Genomic DNA, 23,094 nt, shown 5'->3' with positions numbered 1-23,094 from the left:
TGATTTGTTTTTAGCTAAGACGTTGTCTCTCAATGTAGCACAATTTAATTTCTTCGTAATTAAATCTTTTAAAAATAATAAGACATTCCCAGGGAAGAAGACAAGCTACTACAAAAATTTTTTCCAAATACCCAAGCGTATCACGAATAAATTGATGATAAAAATTAATTTAAAGTTGGAAGCAGTATAAAATGATAAAATGTACAATGTAAAATCATTTTCTTTGCAATATTTACCGACAGCTTTTGAAAGTTCAACTGTTTGTGAACATTGAAAGCAATTTTGCGTAATGACGCAAGCCAGTTTTGATGCAAATTTGGTTAGGCCTGGTTAGGGCGAAACGTTCGGCTGTTGGTGTCTCGACAGCTCTTGCTCTTTTTGTTACCGTGAAAATGTTTTATGCTTCTTGTTGTTCAAATTTTTTTTTTTATGTCGAAAGCAGCAGTCTTTGTGAAGATTTACCGACAAACTCATGAAAAATTGGGGGGATTTTATAATCATATTCATAATCATAACTATAAAAACTTTTTACAGTTGTTTTATTTATAGTCAAGGAACTACTAATTTAGACCAACAATATACAAAAATAAATAAAAACTAAGTGGAAATATAAGACCTACATCTATTTCCATCCCAACTGCGTATTCAGTTCTAATGTTTTTCATAAAGGTTGCAAGTTTAATATACGATCGTCTGAAGAATTCAATATTAAACTCCCACTAAATTATAGAAAGTTTATACCATAGCTGGGTTTTTGTTAAGAGGAGTTTGCACAGTTCTTTACTTTTGATATTGCATGGAATATCCTTTTTTAACGAAAGATTCCCACATTTATTTCAGATTTATATGATTAATCGATTTATAAATTTGAATTTTTATGTAAATGTGGATTCGCTTTGTGATTATCATTTTTGCAAAGCTCTTTCGCCTGCTTTTCGAATTTAAATGTGTTATCAATATAAACACCAAAAAATTTTACATTTTCGCTTGGTTGAAATAGCAGGAATTTCATGTTCAGGCATAGTTTTTGAATTTTTGTCCTAATAAAAACATTACAAAATTTGTAATTTTGAAAGGTTAGTACTCATGCTATTTCTTGTACATCAAACAGCCAACGTTTTTAGGTCACTCTCTCGTTTTGTTATGACTGCTTCGACAGTGGTGTCGCATGCGTACATTGTCGTATCGTCAGCAAAGTTACATATTTGTGATTCACTTTTTATATAAAACACATCGTTTATAAATATATTGAAAAACAAGGGTGCCAGAACGGAGCCCTGTGGTACCACTATTGAGACACGCTTTAGTGAGCTGCACGCTGATCCTACTTTGACTCTTTGGGTTCCATTTGTGAGGTAACCGTTAACTAATTTAAATACGCATTTTTCTTGAAAGCATAGGCTTCTAGTTTAGCAATTAGAAAATCATAGGGTATGCAATCAAATGTTTACGACAGATTCATCATGATTGTCCCCATTAAACCTGTTTCACCTAGATATTTCTTCCATGTTTCTATAAATCGAAATAGTGCATGTTGCGTACTATATTCTTGTCGAAATCCAGAGAGTAAACACACTAATATTCCTATGAAATGGTAGTTCATTTGTTCCTTCATTATCCCCTCAAAGTTTTTTAACATTGTTAGTAGAACACTAATGAGTCTGTAATTTACCTTTTGGTAAGAATCACTTTTTTTGAATATCACCGAAACATCTGCTTCCTTTAATTTGCCTGGAAAGTCACAGTTGCTTATTGCTGCATTTATAAATCAGTTAGAAACGGACAACTTTAAACTCGTGTCAACCCCTGTATCCCTAACCTCTGGGTTTAGTCCAAGGAATCAGTAGTGTTCACAAAATGGGAGTTTAGGCATTCAGCAATCAATTCTTCATCTGATATCATTTCATCTCGTTCAACAAGGATAAGTTTTTCTCCCATTGGATTTTCGTTTGAAAACATTGGTTTTACTGCTTTCGAAAAACTGTTTATCATTTTCAATCGAGTTTGTTTCTATCGACTGATAAAATTCATATTTTGCTTTTCTATTCATCTAAATCACCATGTTTCTATATCTTCCAGATCTATATGCTTTGTTTTTTAACTTTGTTCTCAACATTATAGCTCTCCTCATGTTTGCATTTACATGTTGTTTGTTATTGCCCCTAAACGCGTTTTGTAATACCCCTAACCACCCCATACGCCCCCGCTAACTACATCCCTGGCAACAGGACTGTTAAATAATGAACTGGAAAATTTTCAGTGCATGAGAAGTCTCCTTAGAAATAAATAACCACGAGTTTTACTGTCTTCAGGAGTTTTTTTCTGTTTATATCTTCCTTCTTATGCTGATTAGTTCCTTTGGACTTTCTTGCTTTTCTATGATTTACAAGCATTCTTTTGCCGAACAGATACGAAATTTCCGATAAATTGTCGAATAGTTGATCATGGGGGACACGTGCTCCCACCCCAAGCCACGGCGCCCCTGGGTATAGAATCTTTTGCATTGCTGAAAAATGTTTCCGTTAGGAGTTTGAATCTTGATTTGATGATTCTGCGATGGAGCATTATTGAAAAGAGGCTAAGTTATCTTGCATAAGCCTCATGTCTGGGACGTGCGTGAACGCGGATCTTTTTGGCCTTGTGTTTCTCAAGTCTAGGTTTCTGTAGGGAGCTTTAGCCTAGAGCTTGCAAAATGAGGACCTACTGAAATACCATCAATCAATTTGAAAACTGTGAAGGTCACCTATACCGATCTGTGTCGCTTTAAAGCTCTTAACGTGGTCGTAAAGGCTAAAAATTTACCAGTAGTTGTTGCTGTGGCGTCATCAAGCCCTCGTTGGTAAAGTTAAATCAAGATGTTCAATTCAAATGACAGAGAATACGATAATTCAAGCCTAAATGTATCATGTAAGTAGTTAAATATTTGGTCAGTTTTCAAAATTGTTGCTAAAAATTGCAAGATAATTACACCGCATTATTGTAGCCTACCACACGAAAATGCCAGCACCATGTTTTTAAAAGAAAGCGCAAAAACTTTCAGCATACGACGAAATACGAACACTCGCCTAAGTCTCCCTGGCTTTTTACTGTGATAAATCACAGTGGATTGCTGGATTACTTCATCCGCACTCATTATCAATGACATTAACCAGGGAGAGTTCAAGTTCCAGTGCTAATGGACCTCTTTAGATGCTGATTCTTAGGTCAACCTTATCTTATGTATGGTTTCATTTGAGTGTCCCCACAATGAGAGAAATGTTGGTGCATTAGCAAAGTGAGCAGAAGAGGAAGATCCAGGCTAAAGCCTTTGTAGCTCAAGCAATGCCCAGTTCCTTTGCATCTGAAAAATTTCTAACAATGTACCAGATATATACAAGATAAAACAATGAACAGATAATTATCTGATATTTAAATTAAGGCAAATCAAATGTTCTGTTTTGTTGATAATAAACAACCAGAGTTTAGCTACGATAGACCATCTTGGAGATCAATATACCATGACACGAGTGGAGGAAAAACCACCATAAATACAATGGCGGCCTATATCGTCAAGATTTGTAAATTCCTCTGTAGGTCAATAAGGTCATCAAACAAACAAACATCAAAGGTCATCAAACAAGGTCATCAAACAAGGTTAATCAAACAAATTTAGGTTTTCATTCTAAAAAGAACTTCTCTCTAAAGAAGCTTCACAGCCAAAAATACACAAAGCAGCCTCTATCCACCATTATTTGTTTGCTGGTTGGCCCACCTGAGAAATTGGAATTTGCTATAAAGCAATAGAATTCCTTCTTGGCATCACAAACTTGGAGATGATCTATGAATATTGCAGGGGATGTGCTTTGGAAAAGCAGGAAAGACATTAAACCCACATCACATTTAGTGAAGTTAGAGTTTTGGTTCAAAAATGTGTCCTTAATGGATAGGATGGTATTTCACTGCTCTCTTTCCTCTTCAAAGCAACACTTGACTATAGCTCATTTCACAAGCTATGTTTCCTGTAGGATATCTTAAAAAGGAATTCCTATTTCATTCTTGTTTTTTTGTTTTTGCCAAGGTACTAAATTGGTCTAGTGATTGTAGAGGGCATGGTCCTAAACTTTGAAACGTTGTGCTGCAAAAAACCTAAAGTCCTGAATCTGCCTCTTGGGTGTACCATCCCAGGTTTTTTATATATTTATAAAGATTGAAAATGTTGACATACTATCAACATTATATATATAAGTGTTAAATGTCTCAAAAAATTTTTACTTGCAAAAGGCCATTTAGATGTTTATGACAGGGTCTTGATTAATGAATGATAATTGTTTTTACAGTACACTCATCAGGAGGAAGTCTATCACCATATTTAAACATTGATCCATCATACCTCAATCAAGTAAGAATTCGAACCTTATTTAAATCAAAAGCTTTTAAACTACTTAGTGTACTTTCTTTCTTTTATTCTGCCATGGTTTCAATTGGTAGCCTTGTATGGTCAATGTTCATGTTATCATCCATTTCTAGTTGATTAAAGTTGATTTTAAAAACGAAATTTGGTTCTGGTTCATATTTTGGTTTGGCTTATTCATGAACGCTGATAGTATGCTGCAACTCATAAAGCACTATGAGCCAGTTTGATAGGATCAAGAAAAATGGTGCAAACTTTCTAATTGCATGGAAACTGGAACGATGTGATGCCAGCCTCTGTGTATTTTAAGTCAAGTCAAGTACTAATTTTTTTAAAGAAAATTGAATATTGTATCAACTTTTAAATGGCTTAAAATTTCTTTTTCTGACTTCTAAGAGTTCTTACAACTCACCATTTCATTTTTTTTCGATAAAACCATTTTTTAAGTATCATGCTTGAAGTTCTGTTGTATATCATAGGATGGAGGAGCAGAATTTGTGTTTGCAACAGATTCTCAAAAGAAGAGAGGCTGGGGAGAAAGAATGTTTTCAAGTATAGGAACTTCATATATGACTGGTAGGTGTGGTTGAAGCTGCCATAAATTTTGTGAGAAATCTGTTTTGATGTTTGTTTCAATTATATATTCTATTGATCAATTTTATGAGAATATAGAACTTGAAAATGGCTTTGAATAAGCAAATATTTCACAACATGCTACTTAAAGCTTTTTTGCCTGACACTCCTCAGAGTATAAAACATCGGAATAAGGGTCTGAAAGAACACATTGGACAATAAATAACCCTAAAAAAGCAGTCATTGAGTAAATTTATATGGTCTTCCTGTTGTACCATAATCAATGAAGCACATTTAGACGGGATATCTGTTTATTTATTCTTGCTCATTAGATTGGTTTAACCTCAAGTAATTGCTGTGTAAGAGAAATCAAGCAAGTGCTAGGCCACTTGTGTAAAGCTAAATTTTGTATAAAAAGGCCTGCTGTCAAGTACAAAATTTGTTTTACGAATTTGCTCATTATTTAGAAGAAACAGGCTATAAGACACAAGTCCTGGGCAATTTGAAAAACAATTTAAAAACTTAATTTCTCAAAGCAAAAACAGAAAGGGTTCTTGGACACTTAAACTAGGTAAGAGATGACAAAAAGAGCTGCAGCATTATATGTTTCCACTCATCTGTGCTATTTTCAGATTAAGAAACTCTTAAAACAGAAGGAGCATTATGATTTTCATACTGTCAAGAAACTGGAGTACTCAACATTGGCCTTCATTTTTTATAGAAAGGAAGTGTATTTCAGTTGTATTTCTTGGATTTTCAATGCAAATAAACTGTATCTTCTGTTACCCTTTAACCCATTCAGTCCCAGAGATTATTGCTTTTTTGTGCACCTACCCCTAGCCTCATTTTCGTGATTTTGGCTCTTCTCCCCAGACAAGACGGTGAAAAATTTAAAAATAGAGATAACTTAAGAAAAAACGCATGACTATTTAAAAAACCATTGGGTCTTTTAGGACATACAAGATAAAAACATACAAGAGAAAAACAATTTCCTCTTAATTCTTGAAAAATGGGTTTCAATGGATCCTACTCAATAAATCCGTATTTCTACACAAAACTTTGTCATTTTGCCAAAAAATTAAATATCTCTTTTGTCATTTTAAGGAGTAGTAATTCACAAAAAAATTGCTTTTTATAATAAGGAATATTTACAAGTAGGCAAGGTACTATATATATTTTTGCCTATTATATACTCAAATATAAATAGATAAAAACAGCCCACACAGGCAAACCACCAGGAGTCTTTTTTAGCTTGCATACTTTTTTTCTGGGAGAGGCTTGATAGAAGCATGTTGACTCAATTTTTGTGTCAGTTCATCATGATTTTTTCTCTTGTTTGCAAACATCAAATTGTGCACTTAATGTTATGAGTCAGTTTTATAGGATAAGTGTTGTTCTATGCATTTGGTTCCCATTTATTGTTTTATTTTTAGCTAGAAATTTTTTCTTACAGTTAATACATACAAGTATTATTATTTGCATGTTATTGATAACCTTACTGGGTTACAAAATTTGGAAGTAAAAAGACTAAAATCCTTGCATAAATAACCTTGTTTTAATTTGACAAACACTAAGGGCAATACTAATATAAATTATATATAATATAATATAAATAATAATAATGATACAGACTTTATTGGGAAAATATTCATAGGTTTATTGATATGCTGTGATATGAAGTTGAAAATATCTGAAAATCAACGAAAGTCACTCACTATCATAGCCAATGCAGTAGACTTGCATAAACATATAAATGATAATGGTTATGTATATTGTAAATTGTCTAATATATATACCCTTGTATATTGTCTAATGTTTATGCAAAGCATATTGGGCATCATTTATCCTTTGAAGCGCACATAAAAAGCCTTATAACATCAGGATTTCCAGTACTATGTTTCCTCGAAAAATACCCCCATTGAAAGAGTACCTCCTTAAATGAGAATTTTTTTCAAAATATTTCCATCTAACAAGAACCCTCCCTTTTATAACTTTCATCGTCTGAATTCACCACAAATCTCTAATGATTGTTTTTTTAATTTCTTATAGCTATTTGCAAAGATTGCGTTTGTTAGTCTGAAATTTCTTTTATATTCATATTAATCTAAAATGAAGCAAGGTATTACAAGACCATACCACAGAGAGCACGAGAGTACGGGAAAATTCACAAATTACAAAAGAGAGAACGAAAATAACTCAGACTGAAATTAAATTTCAATCTAAAATTCAAATGAGCACCACTCAAAAACATTGTCTTTTAAATGAGCACCCTTCTAATGAGTGTCCCATGCCATCAAATGAGCACCTGTTTTGGAAAGCTGACTTTTGTCAAATTTTTGAAGAAATATGATAATCTTATTGCAGCCTAAAATTGAGGGAAATGATGAAAAAGAAAATTGAAGTAGACACTAGGGTATTTTATTTTATCAGTTTTAATAACCCTTTTACCATCAGAGTTTTTGCAATATCAGATTTTAGGAAGCCCAGAAAGGGCCTTTTGTGCTAAATTGCCCAAATACGTTTTGAAACTTTGTATATATGTTAAAGACATTTGACACAGTTAAAAGTGGCTTGCAGCCACTCAACCACGAACGGTTGACCAATCAAATTGCGCAAAGAGCAAAACACGTGAACAGTTTTCGCTTTTCTGCAAATCGGTGAAACCCTAGAGCAGCGTGCAGTGGTTTCACGTGAGCGGTTTCCAATTCCTTTCTTGTGCGCGTGCTCTGATCAATTTGGCGAAAAGTTATTTTTTGATTCGCTGTACTTATGCATGTCAAATGCCTTTAAATTAATGCTAAAAAATTGTTTTTAGTCTGCAGAAGTGCTTTTTATCTTATATTATGATTGATTTTTTAACGCTGTATTAGAAAACTCAACATGGCTTTCTCTAATTTTTATGATTTTTTTAAAGGACTGACTGTCGGAGGTACCTGGGGATTATATGAAGGGCTGCGTAATCCTGATGGAAGAACAATGAAGCTGCGATTAAACAGTGTGTTAAATGGGATGACTAGAAGAGGGCCCTTTGTTGCAAACAGCTTGGGTGTCCTTGGTATGTATATTGATAGAATCAAATGGCTGACTTATATTATTTTCAGGCTATGTTTATTTTTAAATCATTTCTAGTATTAGTATTGTTTTCATAAAGGAGTTATTTATTTTGATGTTTTTTGCAAAGAAAGCTTTTTTATGGACGTATGAGTTGCTTATAACTTTTTCTACTGCAGCTTTGATGTACTGTAGTATAAACACTGCAATCGAAAAGGCCAGAGGAACAGAAGATATGTATAATTCTGTGGCAGCTGCTGTTACAACTGGAGCTCTGTTCCGATCAACAGGTACCTTGCATCAAAAAAATTTGATTACATTGTTTCAAGAAGCTGGGTTAAGCAGCACACAGTTATGTTGGAGCTTTTAACTTATTTTTTATAAGGCAGGACAACATGATCTAAATCCAGAGATGGGAAATGTAAACTATCATGGTATTTATCTTGCTTCTTTGTGACATTTATGTCCATAAGTCTCGTGCTGCACTCGTATTCATCCATATGTATTATATTGGCGAGATTTGGCCAATGAAAGATTTGAAGTTTGCTAATGCATTGCTGCTTTTCATGAACAGAGACCAAATTATAGAGGAGGTATGATGGGGGAGAGAGCCTGTGCTCATGTGGCCATGTCTCATCCAATTCGTAACACATTTGCATGATTTGGTACATTTAGAGATATTTCATTATGCTCTTTCAGGTTATGAGATCGGAGTTCAAAATTTTAGATATAGAAACGCCATCGCTTAAGAACTCTATCCCCGTCAGTAACTGCCACAATATATTAAGGGTTGACATGAAAAAGCAAGGTGACACGTTTTCTGGTAGTAAATTAGGAAAATGGAAACGAAAGCATTTAACAAAAGGACCACACAGATGAAAGCTCCCAGTTGCTGGTTTTGGCTGCTGGCAAAGTCTTTTATGATTGTTTATCTTCTTTTAAAAGCCATTTTTTTTCTAGGTGGAGTACGTGCAATTGGATTCGCCAGTGCAATTGGTGGAAGCATAGCTGTTTTATACATTGTTGGCGATAAACTGTGGAATAGCCGTGGACAGACACTGTCCTCAACTCCCAACTGGGCGTGATTATTGTATTGTAAAGTTTTGTTGATTAATAAAATTTTGGATATGTGTTTATTTGAGTATGATTGGACCTATTGACAAGCCGAGTATGAAACATGAGTTTGTAGTTTGTGTAGGATGTTGTTCACTTCACAGCTAAAGTTTTGTTAAGCACCGTGTCATAATCTCAAAGGGTTTTAGGCTACATATAGACATAAATATATTTCTGTTCTGCTTTGTAATTTCGCTCAGTTCCAAAAGTATAATGTGTAACTGAACAATTGAAATATTAGTTTACTCTCAAGCTAGTATCATTTTTATTTCTTAAACATATCTTTATGTGCTTCAACCTGAAATGATACGATATTTGCACTTTGAATGCTGTCTATGCATCTATCAATCGCGTTGGCTCAAATGATAAGTGGTCTTCTAGCTCGTAGATGCAAAAGATCACATAAAGGAAATTTCACAACCAATAAAAATAAGCGGATCGTTTTACTTTTACATTCTCACAGCGTAACAATAAACATCCTTTATATCGGCAGAGAGGGGGAAGGGGCCGGGAAGCTAACATTGCTTTTAATATCGAAAGATCGCTTATTTTGAGCTTTCAAATATACGATAAAATTATTTCCTATAAAGCAAATTAGATTAGTTGTTTTCTCATTTCACGTTAACACAGTTTCACTTCGCGTCCAAATGCAAGTGACCATTTTGATGCCATTTAGTGGAGAAGGGTTCACTGCTCTCTCACCTATTTCAAGAAAGGGATACACTTTGCATTTATTGTTTTTTTGTTAAAGAAGTTCTTGGCTTTGCCATCTCTATTTGGAAATATGCCAACAGATGTCACTTTTTTAGTAGTCTGGAATTGAATTTAGAATAAAAACATCGTTTTGAACCGAAAAGAACTGATGAAATGAAGCTTAGTTAGTTTTCTAGTCTAAAATTTTGAAGACTGCTTTAGAGCCTGTTGGTTGCTGATGGGTAATCTGAGCGTTAGGGATGAAAGGAGTTGACACGTGATTTTCATCTTCTGTTGTGTCTCCCATCACTAAATGAACCAGCTTTTCTATGTCAACAAGTTCCTTTTTGCTCATCACTTGCTTTAGAATTGAGTTGCATTCATCGTCACTGAGCTTGTCTCCAATTGATGTTAGCGCAATTCTGAGGTCAACAGCTGGAATGATTCCACCTATGGACAGAGAGAACAAATCTTGCTTGATAGCACTGTCTTTCTCCGTAGAGGCATAGTTTGATCATACGAATATCATTGAGTGATTATAGAGTGAAACGAAAAGCAAACCCAGTTCACCTACGGTTCATATCGTGTGAGTGTATTGAGCGAACACCTGTAAATACTGAGAACATTTCTCAGACGCTCGCAGTTGTTGCTGGAAAAAGAAACAAGATCATATTATAGATAATGTATTTTTGATTATTTATATCCAGTTGGAATTGGTAGTTGAAAATCGTTGTCCAGGAACACAGTATCCGGCTCTAGCCGTGTTTGTGCGGTTACTCTCACGGTTGAACCATCTGTTTCTTTCAGCTATATTTAAATATTTAAGAAAATATTTATCCTCTCCAACCTTATCTTTATGGAATTTCCCTTTTTTTCGTCGAGGTTTCAAAGTACAAACAGAACAGTCTTTGAGTATTGGCATCTTTTGGTTCTGAAACATTTCGAAGATAATAGGTAGAGCAATTCATTTTTCATTGTTGTTTTCTTTTTTGGTGTAAATCCTGTACAGTCACTACAATGGAAGACCAAGGCCCGGCCCGCGGAAGCTGGTTGCTAGGAGGGGGGCTATAGCCCCTCCAAAATATTTCCAAAATTTACCTACAATGATACAAAAATCACCCTGCAATTGCTTTTGGGCATTTTAGCTCCCCCCTCAAAAATTGTTTAAGCCCCCTCAGTACGTAATATGCTCCACGGCCTTAAGATTTTTTATTGTAAACAAAGCTGAGATTTGACCCGGTTTAGTTTAGCCTGAACAGAACCTGGGCTATTATCGTAATGAGAGCAAGGCTTTACAGAACATTGTGTACCCACGTGACCAAGGTCTGATTGCAATGTCCACATCCGCCAAAGTCTTTTATTTTCAATAAGCAAAGTTGAATCAAGAATAGCCGAGAATATCTAATGATACTTAGAACGATGGTAGTTCGTACTTTACACCTCAAAAAGACTCAACCGCGAAATAAGGTTTCAATCAGGGCCAGTTTGGACTGGAATTATCTCTCACAACTACGTTTGACACCAACTTTGACAATAATGCGTTACAGAATCTTAACAAAAGGTAATTGAGTGTAATAAAACTGCAATGTTTAGTATCTTGCTTGTTGGGTCTAGATTCCCATTGTTTAGGACTATCATTCTATCAATTTCTCAAACCAATGAGAAAGGTGCGTCATATGCAGATGCACATTAAGCCCAATCTTCAGTGAGAAAAAAAATTAGTGAAATGCGAAAAAGTTTGCGCGAAATACGTCTTGGGCATGCGCAGTGAACTTTTGCTGGAAATTTCTCGCCGAAAAAACGTTAAAATGAGTTTAACTTTTTTCATTTTTAGCTTGCGAAATCTTTCAACAGCCAATCATATTCCGTATCCCTTTGTCACGCTACTCCAATGTCGTGAGGTCAACAGAAGCATTCGAAGGAATTTGTCGCGTGAAGTATTTCGCAGCGAAACTTCGCAAGACTTTTTCTCGCTGGAAATGGGCTTTAGGGTGAAGGCTCGGAGAAGAAATTTCCATCTCATAGCGCTGAATGGCATTAAGTAATAACAATTGTATTGTGGATCAAAGCTGCTTCACATAAACCAGAGCTTTACTCTCAAACAAGAGCTTCATTCTCATTTGATAGATAGTTAAGAGTTTTATTATTAAAACAATATCCAGGTGGAAATGTTGCTCAGTTTGATAGTGTTACCTTGAGAACCAGACGGTAGAGTCTTGGAAGAGCAAATAGAAATGGAAAAGGGAAATGAGGGAAGTAGGCTCTTTTCACCTCCCATTCCTCTTGTTTCTATTGTACTTACATTCTACTTCTATGTGCAAACATCCTCTAGAAATCATTACCAATCATCCCTAATCAATCAATTTGACAAGGATATCTTGAAACGTTCTCTGTTCTTATTGTTAAATGGTACAGTGACCAAAGAACTTTGTTCATTTCATAACCATTTCATGTTAGGCCACCTGTACTTACTATCAAAGAATGCCAAAGAAAACAAAATTCGCAACTCAGCGCTTGCAAATCATCACTCACACTTCGCTACTTGTCACTCACTGTTTGCAACCTGCCATAATGGCTCCTCGAGGGTCGCCACTATACAGTATAAAATCTATCGCATTTCTTATAATTCATACCTACCATCAACTTGTTCATTGGGATTCAAAGCCTTTAGACCATCACATAACTCTTGAAAACTTGGCTTCTTTTTCCGTAAGAAATACTCGTAAATTGGTAGAAAATCTTCGACGTCGATCTTATCTTGAACATTGCACTCCTGCATGTCTTTAACAATTTTCGAGACATCAGATTTAAGTGGATTTAGTCCCAACGAGCGCAAACAATCAACTAATTTATCAGCTGGTAATTTTCCGTCGCCCTTCTTGTCAAAAATGTTGATCGCGCCAATCACTTCTACAACGTGATCGTCTGTTAGATTTGCCATTTAGACCCCTTTTTATGAAATAATTATATTTTCTTTTTGAAGTTTAATCGATGACTTTTCCTTTTTTCTTATTTCATGATTCGAACTGAAATTCGTTGAAGTTCGGCAGTTTTAGGACCATTTCCTTCGAAATTAGAATTCGACAAAATTGGGCATTATTAAGCAATATGCTTTCTTACCAAATTTCAAATGACTGAAATTCATAAACTGCAAATATAGCTTTAAAAGTGTGAATTTCGTTTTATTCTCTTTAAGCTATAGAAGATGACCAAAGACAATCTCAACAAATGTGTCAATCTAAAGTGTTTTTATCAATACCAAAAGTAATCATGAATACCAAAATGCTAACATATCATCATGGCATTTAATTCCCTCTTCTAAGATCTAGATGCATTTCCTCAATATATTTTCCAAAATGTCAACAGGTTGGTTTTTGTAACATTTTTCAGTGCTTTAATATGCAAAAAGTAAAGCCATTTCGTATTTTTGTGACTAGAAAATCAAGAAAATTTAGGCCTATTTTTAATTTGGAAGTGCAGTGCGTACCTTGAAAAGATTGTTATTGTTATTGACAACATGTGAGCAATTTGACGGTCAAAAGAAGAACGGAAGCTAGCTAAATTGAAATCAATCTAATGTGCTTCTCGTCTTTCACAAGAATCAGCAGCATTTTTCAAAACGAAGTCGTATGTCGTATATTGAAGTGGAGAATTTATAAAATGCATTGGTGTCCAGGGTGAGGTACATAGACGTTTCGAAATTTTACAGTAAGAGTGTCGTATACTACCTGGTCTAAGGTTAAAAAAATTGTTGAAGGGTTACAGTTTTTTAAAGCCTTCATGCTTTCTATTTCTACACTATTGAAGTTAAAAATGTACAAAATTTTAACGATAAAAATGAAGTAAAATTAAACTTTGCAAATGTTTGGCAATAGAAAACAAGGTGTAAATTGACAAAAACATTTAGTTTTGAGAAAAAAACACTGTTCTTTCCAGGCATCCTTTGTCGATAGTCAAGGTACTTTATTAGGTCTAATCAGGCTTTTTTGAGACTTCTCATATCTCAAAACTACAGTTTATTCCATTACCCGCATATAGCGCTAGACATTTTAGTAATTCTACTTCATAGCTGAATTGTTACTGTTGCTCATTGAAGTGCTTCGTAAAGCTACACCCTCCTTAGAGCAATCTGATCACCCTATTGTTCTTTTTATTTTTTAAATATTCGAATTTCACCTAATCTGACTCAACTTTGTAAAGAGTCCGCCATTCTGGCTCCTCGCTCGCTAAGTCTTCTTTCGCTAAGTCAATAATCGCACGTCCTAACTCGTAACGCATGCCTTTAGCACGTTTCAGCAACGGTGTCTCTGATTTAAGCATAATGTCTAGCTTTTTCTCTCGGCATGTTTCGATAGAGTCGATCCCGTACCACAGAGTTTCACTGAATTCTGGATTGCATGTGCGCTTGGCTACATCAGTTGTGAGACGAGTGCTCCGCGAACGGTCTGGTAACAAATAAATCCTGACATAAGGATTTATGTTGTTGTTATCGTCAGGGTTTTGCCCAGTTTCAAAGATACGAGCCTGGAAAACGCCTATAACAAGCCTTTTCTGTACTTGGCGATAAACAATAGCGATTTTAATTTCTCCCTGAGGGCTCGTTGCCCTAAAGTCATCATTGAGCGCAGAGGAGCTGCTGAATAGTTTGGCCCTTCGCATGAAAGTACCAATTCTTGACCGGCTTGCGTCGCTCTTCCCGGACCCGGTTCTATCTAAAGTTGACCTTGAAAACTCATTACTGTCGTTGAATACTTCGTCAAAGCTGACATTCGGTGGGCTGCCGTTAGAAGGACTGCCGTTCGAGCGACTCTTATTTGAAGGACTATGGTTCTCTCCTGAGCCACTGCTTTCTTCCGTGGTTGGGGTCGTAGCTTCTCTGGCCGACTTGGGATCCAGCAAGATTTCTTCTTTTCCTTCATTTCCTACTATGACAAAATTTTCGTCTTCATCCGTGGGCTGGACAGGCTCATTTAATCCCATCAAAGTCAATTTAGCAGTCAGTTTTGCATTTGTGCTGCAGTCATCAAGAGGAAACGATTGTTTTAAACTCATATCATCTTCGTTCATAAGGCTGCGGATTTTAAAGGTCAACGAACCGAGTAGACGGTCTTTTTTATGGTCCCAAAGTTGAAATTTTACGTCTTGTTGCTCCGGCTCCCGGACCAGAAAACCAAGCGATTGCTCCCAAACTGGATCAACAGTTTCGTTGAGCTTGTGAGTCTTGAAGGTCGTACTGCCGACAATCACTTTACAAACTGGATTGCAGGCCGAATTTGAGTGGCGGCTTCTTGGTAGATTCGAGGCAGAATCAATATGGACAATCAGTACGGCTTTAGTCAAAGTGCTTCTTTTGGAAGGCGTGGTCCCAACAGCAGTTTTCACAGATTCTGAGGACGAGTTCAGAGTGAACCAAGTCATTTGCAGGTGGATCTTACCAGATTTAACATGATCTAGAGCAAGCCATACATCCTGATATCCTGTCTCAATCACCTTGCTCAGTGCCCAGCTTTTATCTCCAAGACTCTCATCCCTAGACGGAAGCCGATCCCTATCAAAGGCTGTCACATCTATCTTTCTGTTGCTACTTTCTTCTAAAAGAACCTCAAATGTTTCGTTCCAGGTCGGATTTAGCGTCGATGACTTGATGGTGGTTGAAAATTTTTCTGCTCCAATTGTCAATGTTATATAGGGGTCTGAAGTGCCACTACTTCCAAGAAATTTTAAATCCTTGGCCTCAAGATCAGCACCTTCAACAACTTTAATTCTGAGCACACCGTCGGGAAGACGATTTTTAAGCTCACCATTGTTGACTTGACCTGAAAACGAAATATGTCATTTCTATCAACCTGCAGTTTATGCAAACATACCTGTAGTGGCAGTTGGAGACACACCTTTTCAGTAAGATTCAAAGAGCAAATGAAGGGAAATGAAAAACTTCGATTGACTTAATCAGGGTTTCTTAATGTACTTATTGAGAGAAGGGAGTATGGTTGGCAAAAAAGTTAACATAGTATAACATAACATTGGCATAACATAATTTTTGAAATTGATGGTAGTCATGCATATGCAAATTTTGAAAATTATAACAAAAGAAGTTTATGATGTCAAGAATTATCAGTTTTATTATCTAATGGAAATTCTTCTTATTTGTTTTCGTAACAGCAGCTTATTTGACTATATTTGTTTTCGTTAGAATGGCTCGATCTAGGGCGGCTTGCAATGGTGCATAATAAACATAAAATGTACTAACCTGAGAGGGATATTGCGATTTTATTTGGAAGGACGACGAAGCTGGCGATTGCATCATCAATAACGTTGCGTAGAAGCGTGTTGACTCCTGGTGTTTCGAGGAAATTCAATACGTTTGTCAAGTCGAAGTTGATCAAAGGTCTGTTGATGAAGTACATGGTCAACCCACCGATAAGAGGAAGATCTGGGATGAGTGGATAAAGCAACACTCGCAGTGTCCCTCGTATCTCTAGGTCCTCCACGCCTAGCTTAACCCCTTTAGTAGCCAGAATAATTTTTGCATCGCCAGCGTAAATTATATCCACATCAAGAATCGCCTCTGAACGCTTTAGATTGTCAGTGTGCACTTTGATGCCTCCAATTCGCGGAGGAAGATCACCTATTCTGATAGTATCAAACCGAATACCGCTTAGCGTGGATGGGACCTTGGTCCTGAGCACTGGCTCCACACTTTCTCGCAGCATCTTATCCAGGGCCTTCCCAACAAAGGGCCACACTTGACGAATAACCTTGTTCAACCATTCTGCACGCTCTACGTCGGGAAAATTCACCCATGATGGTAACTCAGGGCAAAGTTTAATAGCCGCTTTTTCATTAGCAATTGCTCTAGCCAGAGTACGTTTAACGTTTCTATCTGCTCTTTGTTTGAAAAACGTAGCCAAAACAACGCAGCTAATAATTATCCAGGCAAAGCTTAAGCCACAGCTACCAGCCAACCAGACGCCAAGTAACAGGGCTAACATCCATGATATATTCAAAATAAAGGCAGTTGTTCCATAGGACTCGGCAGCAATGCCAGTCTTGCCTGCAGCAGATTCTGTCATATTTCGATTCAAGGTTATCAGAAAGGTGCTCTCGAAACCGTTGTTTCCGACTTTAGCCTCCTGGAGTTGACCTGTTGAAGAAACAAACATTCATAAGGATTAAAGGGTCTTGTGGTCTAACAAGGTCCAGGTGTCCTGCACATAGAATTCAAAACAAATAACAGAAGCATGGCAATAATTCTACTTTTCATGACAAAGTTAACTAAAACAACCCAGTTTAAATTTGTCATCTCAAGCTTTCAAAGACTCATTTGGGCTTTATGCAGTACAGGTACATTAAATTACAAAGCAGAAAAGGGAAAGCAAATTGTTTGTCTTTTGCATGTAAAAACAGTTTCGAAAGTTATTTTATTTCGGGCAAAGTAATTTTGTGCTCCACCCAAGAAGCACTTGCAAAAGTGTCATATGAAATAAAAGATACAGAAAATGAGCAACTAAAGTAGGAAATGAAAGAGAAGTTAAGTAGAATCCATATATCATTAAAAAGGTATATATCCAAAAGTATTGATAACTGTATAATCTAATTACAGTTGTAAACTTAATTGGTTGGTGTTTAAAAAGAAAATTTTCGCACAAAACATGCTGGGACTTCACTTCACTTCAATTCACTGGGTCAAAATCAGTTAGTTATTTTCATGGGAGAGAAGCGACAACAAAACAAATATGTTATGTGCCGTCCCAATACCTTAACAGACACACAAATCCTGATCTGATGAAAATTTTACAAGGAACTCAGCAGATGTAGCATTTAACTAGAGAGGAGCAGCGACATTTCGTGATTAGGCTAAGTGTCCGTCCACGAACTTAAAGGCTTTTATAAAAAATAACAGATTAAATCAGCACGTGCTCGTGACCAGCAGATGCTGGATCAACAAATCTTACGAAACGATGTACTTCATCTTAAGTAGATAATCACTCCTTAACCTAATTTGAGATAATCTTGTTTCATGATTTGTGAAAATCAGGTAATGAATCCAGAATCTTCCCCTTAAGGTCTTAAGTTTTTATTGTAAGGAAAAGCAGATGATCCTGTGTCAGGACTTTGTTTCATGAGGTCACAATGAACTTTTGCTGAATTACAAGATATTGGTCATATGCTTTTATACACCTTCTTTTTAGGCCCTGTTCACATTGCTCTGGATTCCAATGAAAACGGATAAAAAGTATCCGTTTTCACCTTGTGTTAACACTGCTCCGCTGCGAAAACGGAGACTTTTGAAAACGCACTTTGAAAACGGAGACCTTCGAAAACGCACTTTGAAAACGGAGACTTTCGAAAACGCAAAACGCAGTTTGAAAACCGAAAACGGACACTTTTGAAAACGATAACAACAACAACAACAACACAGTAAGATGCTTAGACCGCGCCAATTTGAACAACTTTTCTTAACATAACTGATTCACTCGAAGTTAGCACACTACTTGGTGGAACATTATTGGCAGTGAGTTGTTTGAAAAATTTTATTAGCTAGTAGTCGCAAGGTCTGTAAACCAGTTCGTGGCGTTTTCCTTGCATTGCCACTCCATGCCACCCCTTGGCTACGGGCCTGAGCCCTTTTTAACAAGCCAGTATATGTTTGTAGCAAATATGAAACACCGCAATACGCCGAGAATAAACAACAATAAAAACACGTAAATCAGTAAAGGCTAATATTTCGCCCCGGCATACGGGGCTTCATCGACTTTTCGCCGCAAGAACTCCTTGGAGCCCGTAGAGCAGCCTGCTACAGTGGCCTTTTCTTCATTCACACGGTATATGTTTGGTTGGGCAAGTTACTTACTTGGCAATGTGAATTAACCCTCGCTATTGATATGAATGAGCAACTACTATTAGCCTTTAACCCTAACCCTAACTACTATTAGCCTTTATAGAGTCGGTGAATAATTTGAATGATCTCATTTACCCAACAATATGATTTATTTAAAACAATACAATGTACAGGGTGAGGACACGGGTGTGGTCTTAGAAGAGGCTTCTAGCCCCCTTTCTGGCTCTTTAGCAAGGTACCCCAGGTCTTAGGTGATTCTTATCCTAATCTTAGATGATTATAACTTATGATTGCCTGATTGACCTGGACAGCTTTGCATTCATGTCCCTTTTTGACCTAGACAGCTTTGCAGCATGTTTTTTGCCTCAATAAAGCGGAGAGCTAGAAAATTCAACCAACGTAGACTTAGCCGTAGAAAACTGCTTTTAACCGGCACGGAATCCAAATTTCTGTTGCATTTCCGCTGCCAACAGATTGACCTGAAGTTCGGCCAGTACCCCGTAGTATTAAAAACCACCTTCAAGTACTTTGACCCAGGGATCTCAGAAGTTGTACTGTAAAAACTTCCATTGACGAAAATTGACTTGACAGAAATTGAAGTCATGATTTAAAGGTAATCTGTCATGACGTTGATTGATTATAAGAACAAAGGGATTTTTTATTGTTTACAGTCCCCCTTTAATTTATCGCATTGTAAAAAATATGGCGGAGCGCTGGAATCGTGTTTAGGCTATTGTTCCAGCTATTGTACTCGTATACCAATCCATAACGAGACAGATTGCCTTTAAATAATGCATGCTAGCATGTGTGGAAAGTTTGGAAGAAAGAAGAGAACATTTTTGTACTAGTAAAGAAATGTCATCTTCGTTAACGAGTAATGAACTTAATTGTTGTTGGGAGAACCGTGGGGGTCACAATGAATTCACAGCTTAGAAAATTTACCGATTTGAGATAATCCCCTGCGCATTTTCTTTTTTCTTTGTTAAAGTATGGGTTTCAGAAATTTCAAAGGGCAGTCATTGAGATTTTCAGGGGCAAATCCCCGAACCCCATCCATATCGGTTTTATAAACCATGTAACCGTGTCGTTCGTTCGGATCCACCAAGCCCGTTGATTATGCCACTGTTGGATCTGTTTCGATTTGACAACTTCTGGGGAAACAAAATAAACTGACCCACTTTACAACGGCTGTGAAAGTGCAGCATACCAGCAAGACATCGGGTCTCAATTCAGGTGGGCAATGCATACATACAATCAATCAGCTCACCAATGTGCACTAGAAGAGGACTTCCATTTACTTTATCAAAAGCACGATGGGTCACCGTTATTGCATAAATACGGTCTAATTTTGATGAGCATTACTTATTTATGCAACGCTGCGCTTATTCAGAGAGGAGTAGCAAATAGTGGCTGTTTTTGACAGCGAAAAGTAAACACGTTCCTCTACCAGCAAAGTTTAATTTACCTGTCTTTTTTAATTTACCGATTAGAATTCAGCACTGAGCATTCCCGCGACCATACATCGACATTCAGAAATTAAAGAGGCTTTGTATCCATGTCCATTATTTTTGTCGTCAGGGAACATGATAGTTATGGGAGGCAGAGAGAGTATAAAAACGTGCATACTTGGAAGTGATAACATTTTAAATGAGTATTCAACTTAGGAATCCCATCCTGCTAAAATGTCAGGGCCCGTGCCACCGTGGTCATGGCCTCCCCCCCTTAACTTTTTTGCGAAGCAAGTAGTTTTAAAGCTGTAGTAAAAGGGGAAAGAAGCCTTAGCGCCCCAGTTTTAAATTCGTGACATGGGCCCTGAATGTTCATAGAAAACTTGAGGCTCTACAGTGCTTACAGCTAACAGAATCTAGAAATTTCTGTGTTAATTATAAATGATGCTATTGCAGCGTCAAAATCAAAGTGATACGTCTTTAGCCAAACAGAAACAAAAGTTACTCTCAAAGAGCACTTCATCCTAAATTTCTTCGGTCTCAAAATTTCACAGTCACCTATTTTTTATACATTTTTTTCTTAAATGGTCCGATTTGTATCACTTGGTACAAAGAATTATTTTTCATAGTTTACTTACAATACACTCATTTTTTTTATAAGAAACGTGCTATAAGAAACGAATACTGGACAGTCGAAAAAAATTAACAAACTTTAGTACTCGAAGCAAAAAAATTAAGAAACTATTAAATCGTTATAAAACTGAGAACAACGAAAATTTGTAAAATCCAAGATCCTTTGTTTCTAATAAAAAAAGAGTGTTATTAAGAGTAGCGTCGTCATTTTTTTGAACAGCTTTGGAAAGCACCTGAACTCAGAGGTTAAGTTTTGACGCCGATAGCAGCAGGATTCTAGCAAAAGAATTGAATCCTGTAATGCATCTACACTCATTTTTTATATAAGAAACAAAGGTCGACGTTGAGTACTCCAGTTTTTTAATGTTTTGGAATTTCAATACTCATTGTTTCTTAAGAGTTTCTTAATCATGATGTCATGAGTGATGTTATGAAATTTTTTTGACCTTTTTTACCACGTCAAGAGATTCGCTTCCGTTCCGATGCTGTATTTAGATGTGGGAAGTATATTTTTATTCCTTGTGTCTTAAGTTCTAGGCCAACAGGGCAATAATGTTCTTGAATTTTACAGAATTTCGTTGTTCTCAGTTTTATCACGATTTAATAGTTTCTTACTTCTTTTGCTTCGAGTACTGATGTTTTTTAAATTTTTCTGACTGTCCAGTGCTCGTTTCTTATAGCCAGTTCCTTATAAAAAACGAGTGGGTATTATACAATGTGTTAACAGTAAAAAGCTCATCGACTTCACTCATAGTAAGTGATTTCTGATAAAAAGTTACGAATATTTACCAATATAACCAATACTTACAAATTCCAGCATCGGCAACATCGTGGTTATCTGAAATTCAACACAACACAATATTTTCCAATGCAGGCGTCAAACTTCCCCATTGCCCTCTGCCATACACACACACGCAATAGGTAGGGTTCTCGGGTAAGGTCGCGCATTAGGTCCTTAGTGTCACCGTAGAATAGAGCGTTGAAAAGAAATCTAATTAAACAGCGATTTAACGTGCTTTATCTTGCAGCTGTCCGACGATTTTTTATTTGAAATAAAATGACATCGAAAACAACGTACTATGCTCTAGGATTAGCCCATCAAATGTTTGCAAGAGTTCAAAGCTGGTGGGATATGTTTCTGATATCTAAGCATGGGGAATAAGAGTAGTAGATACCATTTATTAGACATTACAAAAATTACCTTTCAAGGTCGAATTTACACCGACAGTATACATTCTTTTTTTATAAGAACAATTTTATAAGAACACGAGCCTCAAAATTGGTCAAAAGTTAGAAAACAAATTAAGAACAATCTGAGACTGAGCTTCTGCAAACTGCAATTTTGAACAACGATTTTCTCAAAGGATTTTTAGCGATGTGTGGGTGCTTTTTCGGTGAATATTCAAATTTGTCAGCAAATTACGGCTGTCTCACGCGCTTTGTTGGCAAATGAGGCCTATACACCACCCTAGAGCGAAAAAGCTAGCACTCGCACTGCTTACACTCTATTAGATTAAGAACAAATTAAGAACAATCCAGCCTCAGATTTTCGAAAAAAATTAAGAACAGTCAGCCTGAACTTATATTTACTGGTTCTTATAAAAAAGAGTGTAGCTCTTACAAGTGATTCGTAGTGGCTGGCTTATCTTCGTGAAATGTAATGAGATAAAACAACAGGATTTTCGAGTTGACTGAGCATCGTTAATCTTAAGACAAATCCGTTTTTATTCTAATTCCAGTTCAAGATTTGATTAAAGGCGTGCATAATAAGAAAAATACAATCAACTGAAAAGTCCAGATGGATATTTGAAGCACTAAAAGAGATCTTTCTTGCAAACGAACCTGAATGTTTGCAGCGACCTTCTTGGCCTGGTGAATCTAAAATGGATTTTCTAATCACAATTCCAAGACGATAAAATATTTGCTCGTCGCACGTTTCTACAAAGAGACTTCTATATAAACAAGAACATTTATGCTCAAATAAACACACAACAGACAATCTTACCTCATTGATTGTTAACACCTAATCTCCGCATAGATTGCACTTAACAAAGTATAAACCATATCAACTGACTGTTTCCAACGTCGAGACTTTCAAGAATACTCAGTAAACCACGGTACAGGGCCTTTCAATAATAAAATGCATCAAGCCTTCAATTTTATCTTCCCTAAGTGTGATCACCATAAATATGCATTGACAGTACACAGGTATGTATGTGGTTTTGCTTTGAGCCATTATATTACCGGTGCTCTATTTCCCTGCACAGCATAGGCCTATTTCAGTTGAGCATTAATAATTAAGAAGTTGAAAAGACAAATAAGTTTTGCTTGCTCGTGTCAGCGTTGCTACC

The 23,094-nt window shown here is 36.4% G+C and overlaps 3 protein-coding genes across 4 annotated transcripts; 1 reads left to right on the top strand and 2 right to left on the bottom strand.

Annotated features, from left to right (window-relative positions):
• The first annotated feature begins 2,614 nt into the window (after positions 1 to 2,614).
• On the top strand, positions 2,615 to 9,150 carry LOC135689410 (uncharacterized). Its single transcript, XM_065206625.2, has 6 exons — positions 2,615 to 2,907; positions 4,317 to 4,378; positions 4,870 to 4,966; positions 7,878 to 8,018; positions 8,194 to 8,304; positions 8,975 to 9,150. Exons 1-6 carry the CDS (start codon positions 2,856 to 2,858, stop codon positions 9,097 to 9,099), a joined length of 588 nt encoding a protein of 195 aa, XP_065062697.1. The 5' UTR covers positions 2,615 to 2,855; the 3' UTR covers positions 9,100 to 9,150.
• Positions 8,951 to 12,909, bottom strand: LOC135689411 (myosin-2 essential light chain-like). Its single transcript, XM_065206626.2, has 2 exons — positions 12,458 to 12,909; positions 8,951 to 10,270 (listed from the first exon to the last, which is right to left on the bottom strand). Exons 1-2 carry the CDS (start codon positions 12,759 to 12,761, stop codon positions 10,014 to 10,016), a joined length of 561 nt encoding a protein of 186 aa, XP_065062698.2. The 5' UTR covers positions 12,762 to 12,909; the 3' UTR covers positions 8,951 to 10,013.
• A 140-nt stretch (positions 12,910 to 13,049) lies between these two features.
• On the bottom strand, positions 13,050 to 23,077 carry LOC135689404 (extended synaptotagmin-2). 2 transcript variants are annotated; one of them, XM_065206617.2, is made up of 3 exons: positions 22,749 to 23,077; positions 16,071 to 16,964; positions 13,050 to 15,636 (listed from the first exon to the last, which is right to left on the bottom strand). In XM_065206617.2, exons 2-3 carry the CDS (start codon positions 16,891 to 16,893, stop codon positions 13,997 to 13,999), a joined length of 2,463 nt encoding a protein of 820 aa, XP_065062689.2. In that variant the 5' UTR covers positions 16,894 to 16,964; positions 22,749 to 23,077; the 3' UTR covers positions 13,050 to 13,996. The 2 variants fall into 2 exon arrangements, with proteins under 2 accessions (XP_065062689.2, XP_065062690.2); XM_065206618.2 differs by lacking the exon at positions 22,749 to 23,077 and adding an exon at positions 21,552 to 21,669.
• Positions 23,078 to 23,094: the final 17 nt, after the last annotated feature.

This window comes from Rhopilema esculentum, chromosome 5 (assembly GCF_057945365.1).
Source record: "Rhopilema esculentum isolate cy_ngs chromosome 5, ASM5794536v1, whole genome shotgun sequence".
Lineage (NCBI taxonomy): Eukaryota > Metazoa > Cnidaria > Scyphozoa > Rhizostomeae > Rhizostomatidae > Rhopilema > Rhopilema esculentum.
This window is presented reverse-complemented; position numbering and strand designations above follow the sequence as displayed.